Source organism: Lissotriton vulgaris, chromosome 7 (assembly GCF_964263255.1).
Source record: "Lissotriton vulgaris chromosome 7, aLisVul1.2, whole genome shotgun sequence".
NCBI classification, from domain to species: Eukaryota; Metazoa; Chordata; class Amphibia; order Caudata; family Salamandridae; genus Lissotriton; species Lissotriton vulgaris.
The window spans coordinates 73,747,233-73,764,691 of NC_141695.1; the positions used below are offsets into that span (position 1 = coordinate 73,747,233).

Here is a 17,459-nt window from a genome sequence, read left to right on the forward strand (position 1 = left end):
AGTGCGTGGGTAGCACCTCTCTAACCCGGGAATAAGGGTGGAGTTATACCTGCGGCGCAAAGTGTGTCTCCTGCTCCCTGTAGGCAGGGGACACGCCATAAATTTGAACCCCAGGTGGTGGCCGGGGGGTGCAGTCACAGGTAGGGGTTCATGGGTTGGACACGTGGGTACATGCAGGTAGGTGCACAGATGCAGAGACGTTTTAACGCATGGGCAAAGTGGGCTCTTGTCCAGTGCCCCAGCCTTTCAGGTAGCCCCCTTACAGAGCCAGTTCTGTACTGCCCTGATGACTGACTAATTTTTAAACAAATTCTTTTAAATACAGTTTACCTTTCATTTATTTTTAATGTGGGTGATGTGTGAGAGTTTATTATGGGCATTTCGCAGCCATATGTTGTGTTTAGGTTTCATCAAACCTAAACTACCTACTGCTAACTGCTCACCTCTCTCCTCGCTCTCGACCCCGGTCCGCCCCGGCAGTGTGCCGTTTGCGCGGAGGGTCCCTGCACGAGCGCCACTTCCGGCTTTGCACCACTTTCGCCCTGCCTCTCCACCGTGCAGGTGAGCGGTCTAGTGGTTGCAGAGTCGTCACTATAACTTGCCTAGCACTCGGCTCCTCAGGTGGACAATCGTGGCTACTGGCCGCAGGCGTGTATCAGCGCTGCCGGTGAAATACTTTTAAACTGCACTCCAGCTGACTACGAGCTGGCTGTGAACTTTTAAAACCTGCGAGCGCCGACTTCGCGCCGAAGTCGCGCATAAGTCAAGCCCGTCTGCGCCCGTCCGCGGCCGACCGGGGCTAGGGGCCATGCATGCTACTCAACGCATTACATATACCACCCTGGAACTTCTTCTTTATTTTCTTGTGTCCCTCCTTCCCCTCACACGATTGCTATTGCTCTGATTCATGGCATTTTCTCATGGCATTTTCTCCCCTCTCTCATCTAGCATTCCCTTGGCTCCTCCTTCTACCACCCTTTCCTCCCACTCTGCCACCCCCATATCTTCCAGGCCTAGTTCCCCTGGTACGTGCTCCATTTCTGTAGTATATCTGAACACCCGTTCTCTCCCGAAACACCAGCTTGAGGTCTTTCAACTTCTCGAGGCTGGCAACATTGACATCCTGCTCCTCGCTGAAACTTGGCTACACGCGGACTCCTATCCTGACATCTTGGCCGCAATACCCTCGGGCTACTATATCCTTCACTCCAACAGGACCTCTGGCAGACCGGGTGGGGGAGTCGCTGCCATCATCCGCTCCAACCTTCAATTCACTTTTTTAACAACCACCCCTATATTGAATTCTGATATTCTTATGTTGAAATTCTCCTCTCCCAAACACTCTTTCATTTGTGTTTTAGTGTATCGTCCCCCTGTCAATATGCCCTCCTTCCCATCTTTGTTCAGTGATTTTATTTCACAACTAACCATTAACTCTGCTAGGATCTTGATTATCGGTGATTTTAATTACTGGCCATCCGACCCCTCTGAATCCCCCTTTCACTTGAATTCTCTGGTTTTCTATCTGGCCTAAATTTCTCGCAACATATCTCTGTTGCTACTCACATCAAGGGCCACACCCTGGATCAGGTTTGGACCACCAATCTGGATATTACCTCTCCTCTGGTGTACCCCTGCTCCTGGTCCGACCACTTTTTCATTTCTTTTGCTCTACAAATCTCTGTACCCCCCCCACCCCCCACCAGCCTCCAACTTCTCGGCACGTAATTGGAAGCACGCCGATACTTCTCTCTTTCACTCGACCCTTGCTTCCACCCTCCCCCCTAGCCACCCTGATTTGAACTCTCAAGCAGCTGCAGTGGATCAATGGCTGTCTCAAGCCAGTGACATAGTCGCTCCAGCCAAATCCATCAAATCTAAGCGACCCCACGACGCTCAGCGCTGGTTCACTGACCAACTTAAGGCCAGCAAACTCCTTCTTCGTCAGGCTGAGCGCCGATGAAGGCGTAACTATGATCCCTTATTGAAGTCTGCCTATACTGATCTACTAAAATCTTACAAAAGATCCATTATTTTGGCCAAATCTGTTTATTTTTCACAAAAAGTAATCAACTCTGCATCCAAGACAAAATAAATTTTCTCAATTGTAGCTAAACTTTCTGTACCCGACCGCGTAACCCCTCAACCTCAGCCATCACAAGCTTTGTGCGACTCTCTTAACTCTTTTTTTATTGAAAAAATCGCCACAATTAAAAACAATATTCCCCCACCACTATGTCTCAGATTAGCGCCCTTCCTCCTTCGAATCCTCACTCCCTGAATGTTTTTCCCCCGATCTCCTTAGATACTTTCCGTTCATTACTCTCGGCTGTGGACTCAGGCTCCCCCAAGGACTGTTGCCCTCCCCAAATCCTTAGAGACGCCTTTATGGCTTGTCCTGGCCCTCCTCTGGACCTCCTAAACCATTCACTTTCCATAGGCTCTGTCCCCAACGCTTTTAAAAGCGCTGTGGTGGTACCTATTCTGAAAAAACCCGGCTCCGACCCTGCGGTACTGGGCAACTACCGACCTATCTCCCTTCTCCCATACTTGGGGAAGGTTTTGGAAACCTACGTCACCCGTTGCCTGAGCACCTTCATTGAGGAAACTCATTTCCTCGATGATCAACAGGCCGGATTCAGACCCTCCCATTCCACGGAGGCAGTGGTGATAGCGGCTATGGACATGCTGAGACAGGGGGCCGACAAGAACATGGCCCAGGCCCTAGTGCTACTTGATCTCTCGGCCGCTTTCGACACGGTCGGCCATGACATCCTGGTCGACCGTGTCAGAAATGCTGGGATCTCGGGCCTGGCCCTGTCTTGGATTGTGTCCTTCCTCCAACTCCGGACCCAATCTGTACACCTATCTTCCTTTTCTGCCCCCTGCACTTCACTTTCTTGCGGTGTCCCCCAGGGTTCTGCTCTATCTCCCCTTCTGTTTGATCTTTTTATGCAGCCTCTCCTGGTCTCTCTCCGCCACTCTTCTGTTACCACTTTTAATTATGCAGATGATCTGCAACTTATCTTTCCTATTGACTCTTCTCCTCTCTCTTGCTCTAATTTCCAAACCACCATGCTCTCCATCTATGAGTGGATGAACTTCAGCCAGCTGAAGCTCAATCCTAGTAAGACAGAGCTGGTCTTGATTGGCGGGCCCTCTCACCCTTGGACCTCCAACTTCTGGCCCCCTGCCCTCGGCCCCCCCCTGCCCAGTTGACTCCGTGAAGAGCCTAGGTGTTATCATCTCCAGTGACCTCTCGATGCGGCCGCACATTAATGCTGTCACCTCAGCCTGCTTCTTCCACCTTCGCAGGATCAGGAAGATCCGTAGGTACCTATCTCCAGAGGCTCTTATTCTTGTCATCTTGGCCCTGGTTACCTCACGTTTAGAGTATGCCAACTGTCTATACGTGGGGATTCCAGCATACTATCTTCAACGGCTTCAACTGGTGCAAAACCAGGCAGACAGATTAATTTTCCAGCAATCCCAAACATCAACACGTCACCCCGTTGTTAAAAAACCTGCACTGGCTCCCGGTTGCGCAACGATGCATCTTCAAACTTGGTTGCACCATTTTTAAATCTCGTTTTGTCTCTGCTCCTGCTTTTATCTCTTGTTGCCTACACCTTTATGTTCCCCCCTGACACCTTAGATCCTCTGCCCACAACCTGTTGGTCATTCCCAGGTTCAGACGCAAGAAGCACGGTGGTGCTGGTTTCACTTTCCTTGCCCCATCCACTTGGAACTCCCTTCCCCTCCCAATTCGGCTCACTTCTGATTACCCCACTTTCCGTAAATCTCTGAAAACCCACTTGTTTCGTCTTGCTCACGGCTAGTCGCCTACACTCCCTGTGTCCTATTCCATGGTCCTTGAGCGCCAAGAAGCCAATTGGTGTATGTGCGCGGTATTAAAAAGTTTTAACATAACATAACATCAAACATACATAAATATTTTTCTTTTAGATCAAAACCAGACCCCATGTATGAGAAATGGGAGGGGGTTTCGAGAGATTATTTGCAGTAATATTAGTGAGCTGCTGCTGTGTTACAATATTGAAAACACACATCACTGTCCCTGAATTTTTATAAATAAACACATTTAGAATTTAGATGAGTGAGTCTGTGCATTTTCATTGACCTGGCCAAAGATGGCATAATAGAGCTGAGGTAGGATCAGAAATTCAAAACAGTTCTGAACAGGGGCCCCCAAAATCTGTTTGGCCCTGGGCCCCCAAATTCCTTAAGATGTCCCTGATCACTAACAAGCAATCCTACTTACAGAGCCCTGTAAATGCACATCCCAGGCCTGTAACTCAAAGGGCCCCCACTCCATCCTTGTTCCGGGCCTGGCTCTGGCTCTGACTGAAGAGAAACAATGTATGCTGTTGCTTTGTTTCTCTTCAGTCAGCGGGAGGGGCTCAGAGCTCAGAGCAGGCTGCAGACAACATGCGCTTGCTTTAGAGCAAGAGAGGCTTGCTTTAGCACAAGCCTCTCTCCCACAGCTCTCACTGAAGAGCTGAGGGGGCCAGGGGCCCCTTCACCTACTGAAGCCTTGGGGGCCCCCCGCACTGCGGGGACTGCAGGGGTGTATGTTACGCCCCTGAGTTCAGCCTAAATGAGCACAAATGACTATAGCAGCAAAGTGCAGTGAAATTTAAAAGCAGATTTAAAAAACAGGACTGTAGTCCGCAACAATGAGCACTAGCATTTGCTTCTGTCAGGTAAGAACATATTACCGTATCCGTGCTACGATCAACCCAAAATGGCTGGGGGCACAACTGGCTCCTCCCGACCTTGCTTCTGATTGGACAAAGCCACCATATCAGTGTAGGCAGTGCCGCAAGTGGAGTTCAGTCTAAGAAATCTGACCCTAACTAAAAACTTCATATAACGTTAGCTTTATCAGTGAATATATATGTGCGTTGTAAAGGCGTATGTGTGGTAAAGACTTGAGTTTTAAAGGCAATGCATGGATCAGTCACTGCACGTTAAAGGCATGCATGCAAAAGGTATTCATTGTAATGTCATGCCACCTTATTGGATTATTTGTCAGTGCACTGGTGCTAGACTTCCCATCACATCCATTACTTTAAAATCTAACAATTGTCTTGAAGACTTTTAAAGGGGCACAGTGGAGGTTTGAATACCTACATTTTGGAGTCTTGTTTAACACAACATTGAAGTCTTATTTTCAGACTATTCGTATGGAATGGCCCCTATCTGAGTAAATATTTTTTCCACCAATGACTGAAAGGCTATACTCTGCACAAGTGGCAGATTATCAAGCACATTCCCATCCAAACTATTCTGCAGACATTTTATTAAAATCGCCACACCTTCCCCTTATACAACTAACCCTTGACTAAATAAAATTGGGTGAGGGGATAGAGGCAAAAAACAAAAAATGAGACGAGTACCTAATTTTTGAATTTCTCATTAGTAATGGCACACGTTTTATGAAGAAAAACCTCTCTGCCACCTAACATAAAGACATATTTTAATTTTATAGACTACAGTTCACAAAAGAGACAACACTGTGAAAAACATCAGAGAAAATGGGGCTCTTTCTTGGCCCTCATGTAATTGACAGGGATTGCTGTTTTTTTTAACTCTATTTAAATGTCCAATCTATGCGTGCAGATTCACAATGCTTTGCTCTCATGATGAGTGTGTGAGCTGAGCACCGTGGCCATTATTCATCTCATGTGCATTTTATGATTGTTGAAGCCTTTACACTAGGCTCAATTATGTTTGCAAACCTATGTCACAACAGACATAATCCTGTTGATTAGAAGCCTCTAAACTTCTGTGCGCCTCTAGGGCCTCATTTATGAGGCCTTGCGTCAGTTTTGCGCTGATGATGCGTCACTTTTTGTGACGCATCTGCGGCGTAAAACATGCGCCTTGTTGCGCCATATTTAAAAAGTGACGCATCTAGGTAGATGCGTCACTTTTTAAACCCCTGCGCTACATTATACCTGCGTCAGGTATAATGTATGCAGAGGGGGCGTTCACCCGCAAAAAGCCTCGTAATAGTGACGCAGTGAAATCTATGAGATTTCACTGCGTCACTTTTAGGACGCTGTTGCGTCAAAATCTTGACGCCTGCCTCACAGCAGGCGTAAGACTGACGCAGGCCCTTTCACATGGGGCTTTCCCCATGTGAAAGGAAGCATTGCTGGAGTTGCGTCACTTTTGTGACACACTCCAGCAATGCGTCACTTTTGCGCCTACAGATACGTCAGAAATACTGACGTATCTGTAACTCCTTGCGACATGATGCGTCATATTATAAATATGATGCATCAATCATGTCACAAGGAGGGCGCAGTGAAAAGTGACGCATCGCTGTTTTCAAGCAGCGATGCATCACTTTTCATAAATGAGGCCCCTAGTTTTAACAGCAGGTTCCTTTGAGAGAAGACATGGTGGCTGCGCAGTTCATCTCTAAAATGTTGTAAGGCATGCAAAATTAGGAAAATAGAAATTAAACAACTTAACATGTAACAAAACGATAGATGATGTAGAAAACTGTATACTTTGTTTACATTTTGTAAAACATCTAAACTTTACACAAAAAATAAATAAACTTATGTTCATATATCCAAATATCCCTATGTATTTAAAGTTATGCCTTCAAAATCACTTTAAAAGTCTTATATAGAGGGAAGAGGTGTGGCGCCGCGGCCAGGGCGACGGAATCTGGGGATCACGGTTCGATTAGCCCAGCACCATGTGACTCTGGGCAAAAGCTTGCTTAATCTTCCCGACCCTTACGGGTGATGTGCCCTTTACAAATGTGGATTATTAAATAGATCCCAACTTTATATTTCAAAACTTATTTTGTCAAATGTTAGGTTGCTGTGACACTAAGATCTTTGTATTCATGATTTAAAATAATAATGTTGCTTTTATTAACATTTCTGCAACCACTCCTGTTGTGAAACCGTACTGCAATTAAATGGTTGTGTCTTTGCAAATCCCTTTTTCAACAAGCCTTCTTCTAAAACACTTGCAACAAGACTGAAATTTGGAAAAACATAAACAGTTTGGGATCAATACATCAGTGGATGTAATTGTATTACAATAGCAGTTTAGAAAATGACTTTGACCTAGATGTAGGTAATAGCAAATTACCGAATGGTAAACACCGAATTTTACCGATTCGGTATTTGCTAATCGGTAATTGCTATGTAGGATAAAAAATCGGTAAAAATACCGAATCGGTAAGATTCGGTAAGTACCGATTCTGTAATTACAGAATCGGTATTTGCCATTGATTCCTATGGGCTTCAAGGCCCATAGGAATCAATGGCAAATACCGATTCTGTAATTACAGAATCGGTAAAAATACCGAATTTGCAAGGGGGACAGGATGTCACTTTGACACCCTGTTGCCCCCCTGTTTCTGGCTTGTGTGCCATGTGACACAGACATGCCCTTAGGGCATGTCTGTGTGCCACATGGCACAGATGTACATGCACAGATGTGCATGTACACTGGAATTCGTTATTTACCATGTAATAGTATTACATGGTAAATAACGAATCGGTAATGGCCTGTGGCACTGTTTTCAGTGCCAACTACATCTGTATTTACCGATTCGGTAAATTTACCGATTCGGTATTTTACAGAATCGGTAAATTTACCGAATCAGTAAATGTACCGATTCTGTAAATTAAGCCTACCTACATGTCAGATCCCAAATACCGGTCGGTAACGGCCGAAATCGGCCGTTACCGACCGGTAATTGGCGACCTACATTGGGCCCTTTCTTTTTTATTGGTTTATCACTTTGAAATTATGCTGCCTTCTTGCAGTATCATACATTACGTTGCTTTCTTTGATTTCCTCAGAGCTTTTTTAAACTCAGTATTTTTCAAACAGTATATAATTGGGTTACACAGTGGAGCAACAGCGACATATGACAAAGACATTATTTTGCTCTCCTTATTTGAATATGTGGACGTCGGCCGCATGTACGTAGAACAGAGACATGTAAAGAATAAAACAACCACAGTGAGGTGGGAGGCACATGTGGAGAAGGCCTTGTCCTTCCCACTCTTGGATTTGATTTTCATAATTGAGGCAGCAATTTTACTATAAGATAAGATGATTAAAATAAATGGCGTAATTCCTATTACAACTCCACTGATGTAAATGAGTGTCTCATTGCTGAAAGTGTCACTGCATGAAATGTTCAACAGGGCAGTCAACTCACAGAAAAAGTGGTTAATTGTGTGGGATTCGCAGAAAGAGAGCTTGGACACAAGCACAATATGTGGAAATGCATTTATAAGACCCACTCCCCAGCTTCCTGCAGCCAACCACATGCACACAGCCTTGTTCATGATGGTCATGTAACGCAGAGGATTGCAGATAGCGACATACCGATCATAAGCCATGACTGTAAGAATGAGGATCTCAACTGTTAACATGTCTAGGAAAAAAAAAAGCTGTAGCAGACATTCAGTAAAAGACACCAGTATGCCATCCAGAAAGAAGGGGGCTAGCATCTGTGGAAAAAGGACTGTGACGTAACAGATATCAAGAAAGGACAAATGTGTGAGGAAGAAGTACATAGGTGTGTGCAGATGTGAGTTTGAGTAAGTTGTTGTAAGGATCAGAAGATTTCCTACTAGAGTTAACAGGTAAACTATTAAAAATGCAACAAAAAGTGGAATTTGCAACTGCGGAATATCTGAAAATCCAACAATTAAAAAATATTCAGGGGAGCTCAGATTTTCTTTATTCATTTATCCAGCAATGCAGCAATGCTAGAACTTGAGGATACCCTGTGGATAAAAAAAAATGAAGATAATTGATTTGATTGATTGCTACTAGGCATTAACAAAAAATAAAACTGTTAAATGAAATATTGTGAGCACAGAGGTACTATTCTAACATGTATTATTTGTTCTCTCCTCATCTAAAGTGCAATACCACTTTTCTTGATGAACTATATTTTCTTCCTAGACCTGGGACACTGAGAGTGCAGCTCACAAAACTGGGAAAGGCCGTCTCTAACACTTGCTTCAACAACAGTTCCTAAATTTCATGTATTAAAGAGAGCTAAACCACAATATTAAATCATCCTGGAAGCTGATGCCACTGAAAAATGTCTCTCAGATGTACAAAGCTGTGTGCTATTACTGTTCAATAAAACACACATCCTGAATGAAGTTTGAGCTGTGCCATAAAGTGTTGGCACTCCTGCTCACCACACTGCCAGTTCCCTGGCCTCTAAATGACGACTGTGAACTGGTGACATATTTGTTCTGCACACAGCTACAGAAGAGATCTGCAAGGCATGGTGAACCTGGTGGGGAAAACAATGCAATAAGAAAACTCCTCCACATTTAGGCCACTTCTTTTTTTTTTTTTTTTTCGAAAACAAACTCCTGCATATGTTTTTAGATATGAAAACAGAGTGCCAAGAGTAATGCAACAATGGAGCAGTTTTTCTGAACTTACATCTGCAGCAACATCAGAGGAACCTTTTGTAAAACAATCCATCCAACGTAAAGAGTAACATCTGATCTGCCGGGCATGCTTACCTCACTAGCAGATGTCAATACCATCATAACCACCACCTTTTAGGATGTTTGTAAGAGTCTATTACATTTCTTTACCGAAAAGATTCCTGCGGCAGCCGCCGCCAGCATTACGTTTCCCTCCCTGGAGGCGCGTTTAAAGTCTGCTTCGGGCTCCCGTAGCGCGGGAGCTGGGATTTTTTTACTACAAGGAGGGGGCACTCTACAAGCCCCAGCATTTCCCGCGGCAGCTGCCACCAGTCTCATGTTTCCCACACCCAGAGGCATGTTTAAAGTCTGCTTCGGGCTCCCGGAGTGCGGGGCATATCCGGGCAAGTACCTGGGTGCAGACCAGGCCAAGAGCGGGCCCAACAGATCCCGTCAGCGCCTGTATAAGGCTGGGCTGGGCCTACTTCTTTGGTTGGTGATTAGAAGATGGAGACTGGATCCCTGTACAACTTCCACTACTCCTATGAAACGGAGGGACTGATTAAAGGCCAGATACACTGGGATATCAGTGAGTGCATTTTTGCTTGGCAGGTTTCCTGGGGGACCTGCACATTCTGTTTATAGCTGCACATTTCCAGGTTATTTTGGGCATGTGGACTTACTGGCCCTTATCCATCCTCCTAGTCTAATGGGGAAAAGGAAGGCACATTTAGCCTCTATCACAGGCCAGCCGCACCTTACCATGAACATAATCCTGGCAAAGGCGGTAGGAACCAACCGGGGTGGGAGGCGGCCCAAAGCTGACATGGGAAGTATGTAATTGTGTCCTTCTCCTGCTCCCCCACTCATCCTAAGGCCGTTCCACCTCTAGATCCATCCCCCTGCCCACAGACCTGGCACCATCTGGGCCATCTTTAACAGAGACTTTAGCTCTCCCGCCTTTCCCCCCTCGTCTACTTCACCAACTGATCTGATGACCCCACCGGCCCTGGCCCCCAAACAGCAACAGAAGGATATGAAGGGGACAGTAGCTCCTGCGGCTGCATGCCAGGTACAGTCAAGCACAGCTACTAGGTCCAATGTCGAGGAATCAGCTAACCAGCTAGCAACCGCTCTACTCAACTTCAAGACAACGCTGAGAAACCTTTAATCACCGGTTTTGATCAGATTGAGTCAACCTTAAGGGGCTTTGGAAGTAAAGTGTGCACTGTTTTATCTGTTTGGGCAAAGTCCCTTTTAACTCAATTGTCAGTGAGACCCCATTGGTTGATGCTTCTCCTGTTTGGAATTCTGTAAATGACGGTGGTACCCCGTATGTGAATGCTCCTCCAAAGGCCAAGGGCGTTGTGGCTCAATCTATAGGGCAAGAGAGCTGCAGGTCGCGCTCAGAGGGTGGTGTTGCACCCCTTGTTACCATTTCTTCCTGGGCCCTTGCATGGCAACCGTGTCCCACTTGAGGGTGGAGAAGTGTGGCTCACTGGTTAGAAGCGGCAGACCCTGAAGCAGAGGTCAGTCCCGGGACCAGGGTTCAATTCCCCGCCTCGGCGGGGCTTGGGCTCAATGTCCGCGGACTCGATAATTCTCGCCTCGGTGCCTACTCTAATCGTGGGTCTCATTCTGCAACTCTGGGCAATAGTTTGCTTAATCTCCACAACGGCCCCAACAGCGCTGGGATGCCTGGCTTCACCTTGGGGGTGCCCTGGAGGGGGCATTTCACAGGGAAAGCCAGGATGGGTTCCACAGCAGTATACAGCACCAGGATGCCCCGAGATGGGGCGGCAGTGCGCTCTACAAGTATACACACATTTACATTTACATTTACATTCCTCAACATTTTTACAGGTTCCAGTGATTGACCTCCCACCAGCATGCGTTCCTTACACTGTGGCTTTGTGAGGGGTACCTGGTTTGGGTGCTCACAAGGAAGAACCACCCACTCACTTGATTAATAAAACTGTGCACTGGTTAGCACAGCATTCTGGGTTTTCCATCAGGGATTACCACAACATATTGATGGCACCGAGGGTGGCTTGGAAAGGCAACTCAAGGAAATGTTTTCTGGGAGACTGTCTTATTATCTCAGTACAACACCTAGATTTAGCATGGAAAATCCTCCTTGGAGCATCTAAAACATTTTCCCCAGCCACATGAATTAAAAAACCACTGCTGGGCATTTTCTATAGACCCCCATTGAGTAGCCTGTATAAGGAGCCCAGCAGGGTGGAGGGCTCGATAAAGGACGTATGGGGAGGCCGCTGCAATACTCTAATCCCTTTGCACCCCTAGCAGACTTGAACAAGCTAGACTGAATTCAGGAGTCAAAGGCTAGACCTATTAAGTCGCCTTACCCTTCATGCCCCCTGTGCCAAGGATCGGATGTAGACAGCACCCCTCCAGGATCAAGCCCAAGTGTGATTCTATCTGCCCTCCTTTCACTTGTGCCCTCCATGTCCAACCCCGATGCCCAGATGAGTCTTTAAATGTCCACCCCTTCCCCGGCCCCCACCGGTGGCACTTACCACAATCTCTTGGAATGTGGCAGACCTATTCTCCAAGTTTTCTGACGTTAGATGATTATCATTTATCAGGTCACTTAAAGTCATATGCCTACTGGAAACTTGGGAGACAGAGAACAACTCTATAAGAAGATTATCTCGCCTGCGGAAGGTGCCTCTATAGGGAGAGCTAGCGGGGGGCTTTTCATGTTTGTTGATTTAAAACTATGCAATTTTTAAGTGGGATGAGCATGTATTTTAGGGCATAACAATGTTCATGGGGAGAACTCCCCCAACCGCTATAGTTAATTTTTATAACTCTAAGAGGGGGAAAGGCCGGAAGTACAATTTGCATGCCTTAAGATGCGTCCTAGACTCCCAAAAGTAGCTTTGGGAACACAGATATAATATTAGTGCCAATCCTTTACAAAGAATCTATCAAACACCCAGCCTTGTGTGATCTCGGAAGAGTTTCATATGGAGCACACCTTGGAAGGGGAGGAGACAAATATGTGTTTAGCCAACCATAATCTGATACACACCTTAGATGACTGGCACACTAGGTCTATCTCGCATATGCCCCCCTCCTATAAAGGAAGGGGTTCTGCCACCATTATAGATTTTATTTTTGTGACAGCTTCCCTGGGAGTGGTCCAGGGTATTTTCATATTGGACGTAATCCATTCAGTGATCACAACCCACTGATACTCTTACTCATGGGGTTGGGCAACAAGTGAAAGGGTAGTGAAAAGTCACAGGCACTCTAAATCCCAACAGATCAGGCAGGCGCCTACGTTGGGCAAGTATTGATATAAAGGTCTTTAATTAAAGCCTCTTCTTTTCCTGCCAGCATGGGATTGGGGCATGTTTAGACTTCCACACATCGAGTGAGGATATCTTAAGCTCATAATCCTCCATTGCCTTGGTGGTTTCAGGACTTTTAACCACACAGGCAGGGGGGCGGGGACAGTCTTCCCCCTCCTGGTTTGATCACAAGTGTTCACAGGCATTGAAGAGCTTAAAGGTAGACTTGATACAAGTGCCGAGGGAAAAGGATAGAGTAACCTCCTGCCGGCTTTTTTAAAAAAACGATGTTAAAAATCATCTACAAAAGCAGGCCTGGGAGGACCTAGTTAAAGAGGGGAATTGAGGGATTCATCCCTTTTCTGGAAGATTATCAATACCCTCTGCTTCACTGAACCAGCTAGACTGCCAGTGTGCCACCACATAATGTCAGACCAGTGGGCCTCTCACTTTCAAAAGGTATTTGACGTAGATCCCCTGGGGGTGCTAAGCACAGATTCACCTCTAAGTCCCCCCATTAGCTTTACCTTGGAGGAGGTATACCCAAGCTCTGAGCTGCTATCACTAAATAGGGCCCCAGGCCCCAGCGGAATACCTCTGGACCGTTTTCATAATAACATTGAGGTCTGGGACCCCTTACTGACCCAAGTCTTAACGTGGCAGCATCCAAGGAGAAGTTGTCCTCCTGGACCGCAGCCACAATAGTAACGATCTTTAAAAAAGGGGACAAGGACAATCTGCAGTCATACAGTCCGATCTCCCTTATTGAAATGTTGGAAAAGGTCTTGGGCAGGGTCTTCTTATCTAGATTGTCCATGGGAGTAACAAACAAACATATATTATCAGATATCAAGTTTGGTTTCTGTGAAGGTACATCAACCACTGATCAATGTCTTAATCTCCATCTATTGACAGCTAAATACACATTGTCACAGCTGGGGGCTCTGTACCTAGCCTTCATGGACCTCACATCCGCCTTTTTACCAAGTCAACTGGACCAAGCTGTGTGTTCATTTTAACCTCTTCAGGAATAGACCCTGGTATTGTGCACCTACTTTATTCACTTCATGCCCAGACGACAGAGGCAGTGAGATATTCTCAGGAGGGGGCCCTCACAAATTGTTTAATTTGCACACGGAGTGTGTCAGGGCTGCATTTTACCTCCTTTTTTATTCTCTGCTTATAAATGAATGTCCTTGAGGCTCCAGTCAGATTCCCCTAGCGTGATCAGGAAAGCCCTCCCAGTCCTAATTTATGGTTAAGACGTGGTGCTTATGGCCCACATGCCCGGGGACTACAGGTTTTAATTTACAGCTTTCTCCTATCTAAGAGTGTTACTTGATGACCGCCTTCAGTGGAGTGCCCCATTAGAGGGGAAACTGAGTGAGTACAGTAAGTCGGTGGGGGCCATCACTAGCTTTGCCAACAGACTAGGCTCTTGGGCACCGCAGGTTATCCTGAAATTATACTTATCCAAGGTCACCGCATAAGTCTTATATGGCAGTGATATCGGGGGGTATATCTGCTCATAGAGGTTACAAGTGGCTGAAAGAAGGTCTTTGCGCCGAATCCTCCAAGCTCCCCATGGCATGCAGCCTGGTTCATGTAGGAAGAGCTAGCAGCAGATTATCTGGTGGATCAAGTAGCAGTCAAACCCTTACTGTACTGGGTAAAGATATGGTCACTGGGGGAAAAGAACTTAAATCATTTGATCCTATCAGATTGTTTGGCCTTGGAACCTGATAATAAAATCCCTTGGCTATGCTATGTTAAGGAGTCTTGTCAGGCAATGGGAAAGCCAGACATTTTCTCTGCACATGACAGTTTAATCACTAGGAATATCAATCTCACGAAAGATCTATTCCATAACATTTCCAATGTGCAGCGTGGAAACTCAGAGCTTAAGAAAACTACAGTGAGGGCTTATATAATGTTGAAATCTGTGTTAGGCATGGAGCCATACCTTTTAGCCTTAACCAGTGCTCATGATAGATTTTTAATCACGCATTTTAGATTCAACCAACACCACCATCTTTTGGCATCCCCGGCTCGTTTTTTGCCCGGACCCCAAAGGAGTCCTTGTGGTTGCGATCTTAGATCCCCGCAGGACACACTCCACTTTGTTTTATTCTGCAACTTCTTCACATTGCCAAGAAAAAGACTCCTTCTGCCCCTATTATAGAGCCTGAAGTTCAGGCAAGCTAAACTTGTATGCCATCTGTGCAGTGTTAAGCTTTTTGCGAACGGACTATAGATCTAGGCTCTCTAGGTTGGACTAATCTCTGAATGGACTGCACCGTTAAAACCACTTCAAGCTTGATGGTGAGAATAGCCCTGGACGTTTAGAATTTTAATGTTTTGTGCCCTTTTTTACAAGAGGGTGATGTTTTAACCTATGTGTAAGGGTAGTTGTTTTAAGACATGTATTTTGTTTTATTATGTGACAGTATATCTTTTAAGGACGCTTTTGCATCCAAATAAAGAAATAATTTTTATTACTGAGAAGATTCTAAAAATGCATATACATTTTGAGACTCAACCACTACTAACCTCTTTAGGTATTTTTGATTGTATCTATCCTACTCCTAAAGGCACTTCTTACCAGCTTTGAATTTATTATTGGGTGTAAGATCATTACAACTCTCTGAAAGAAGAAACTGAGTTCCCCACTTTATTTGTATTAGTGTTAGATAATCTTGTTCCTTTTTTGATGACTATTTGCAGGACCTCTTTTCGTCAGTCATCAGTTCCTGAGTTTTGGAAAAAGGTGTTACCTCTTTTAAAAATCATACAGCACACTTAAAACAAACTTCTAATTATCATAGATTGTTCTCACTCCTGTTATCCAAACTCATGGAGAAATCTATCAATAAATAGATTTCAGACTATTCAGAAATCAAATCTATCTTACAACTTGCAGTTAGTCTTCTGCCACAGTCCTGTAACCTCTCTGCTTGCTGCAACTAATAATATTAGGATCTGTTGGAAAAGGAGGCTATGTGCCCCTGTCCTATTCGGTGTCTTAAAGTAAACAGACTAAGTTGCAACCCAACTCAAGCTCAAAGGTCTCCTATCAGAAATAACCATCATGTATGGTACTCGAGGAACACTGCACATCTCCGGGATTGGAGGAAAGATGTTTCAGGAACTATCTTGCCCAACCACTGTGATACTTTTTAAAGAGGTACATGTTCCTGAACCTGTTACAGGAAATAAGTAGTGACTCAATACATGAGGGTACTGCATTGTTCAATGTTTTCATTATGTTGAAGGACATATGGGGCAGATTTACAAGCCTCTTGCGCCACTGATGTGTCACATTTTGTGATGTACCTATGGCGCATTAAAGTGCTCCATATTTATAAAGAAAGGAAAAGCCACCTTGCGTGACTTTCCCTGTCCTTGTACGTACGGGCCCTTTACACACAAGACTTTGCGTGAAAGGGGTTGTCCATGGGTGTTGCTGTGGGTGTTCCCACGTAACAACCATGGAACCGGACACATTTCCCAATTTACGAGGAATCGTTAATCTGGAAATGCGTGTGAATGATAAACCTCCCCAGGGGAGGCGTAGGGACGTGCAACGAGGAGAAATGTATTCATTTCTCCTCGTTTTCTTTTCCTCTTTTTATGCGTGCTGCATTATGCATGCACACATAGAAAGAGGAAATCACCTCAAATGATTGTTTTTTTTAAGTAAGGGTTCCCTTCCTGCACATAAACAATCATTAAAACAATAACGTTTTCCAACTTCTATGTGTGCTACATGTCTTGACCACGACTAGCTTTACCATGCATTCCTTTCCACGATTTTTTGTATTAAAGGCAAACATGGTAAACAGCTATCAGTGGCTGAGATTACCACCCCTTCCTTCACCCCCTGAGCCCAAACTACATCCCCTAACCTCCTTAAAACTACCCCGATCTCATCACCCCCTAAAAACTTCCCCAAACCCCTCCATCCCTTAACAACTACCCCTTAAAACTATCCTGAATGCTCCACCCCCTAAAAACTAACATGAATCCCCACCCACCATAAACTGACATAGACCCACCGCCCTTAAAAACTACCCCTTAAAACTACCACAAATCCTCCCACACCCTACAAATCAAAAACAAACTCGAACCCCTCCCACCCCTTAAAAAAAACACAAACACCCTCACCTCCTAAAACTGCCTCGAACCCCTCCCACAACTAAAAACTAACTTGAGTTCCCACCCCCCAAAAACTAACCGGAAACCTTCCCACCCCTAAAAACGAAAACATAACCCCCCTCCACCCTTGAACCCTTCCTCCTATTCCTAACCGACGCTCTTCTGAACTCCTCCCTCTACAAACACTTGCCCGACTTAGCCTTAACTACATACATGTGTGGTTAAGGCTAAGTCGTTGTTCCGTTGTACATGACTTTGGGACTCCTTGTTCCGGAGTTGTTGTTGAGGATGTTTCCTGTATCTAAGAATTTTACCCATTCTGAATCTATGGGAAAATGCGCTCGTGCATATGACCCTTTGTGTTGATGATTGGGCTGCCAAGCTCTCACTCAATAAAAAACTACAGCAAACATTTTTAGCATACTTTCATTGTGGAGAGAATCTTGATTACATGGAAATTTCCAAAGTCAGCAGTGATGTGGATATTTCTTTTAACCATGTGATTTATGACACTCTCTAG

The 17,459-nt window shown here is 45.2% G+C and overlaps 1 protein-coding gene across 1 annotated transcript; it reads right to left on the reverse strand.

Moving 5' to 3' along the window:
• Positions 1–7,832: 7,832 nt before the first annotated feature.
• On the reverse strand, positions 7,833–8,759 carry LOC147700790 (olfactory receptor 5V1-like). The gene has a single exon (XM_086929233.1). It carries the CDS (start codon positions 8,757–8,759, stop codon positions 7,833–7,835), a length of 927 nt encoding a protein of 308 aa, XP_086785359.1.
• Positions 8,760–17,459: the final 8,700 nt, after the last annotated feature.

Coding starts and splice junctions, on each gene's coding strand:
- LOC147700790 (XM_086929233.1), bottom strand. CDS start 8,759: ATGAATAAAGAAAATCTGAGCTCCCCTGAATATTTTTTAATTGTTGGA.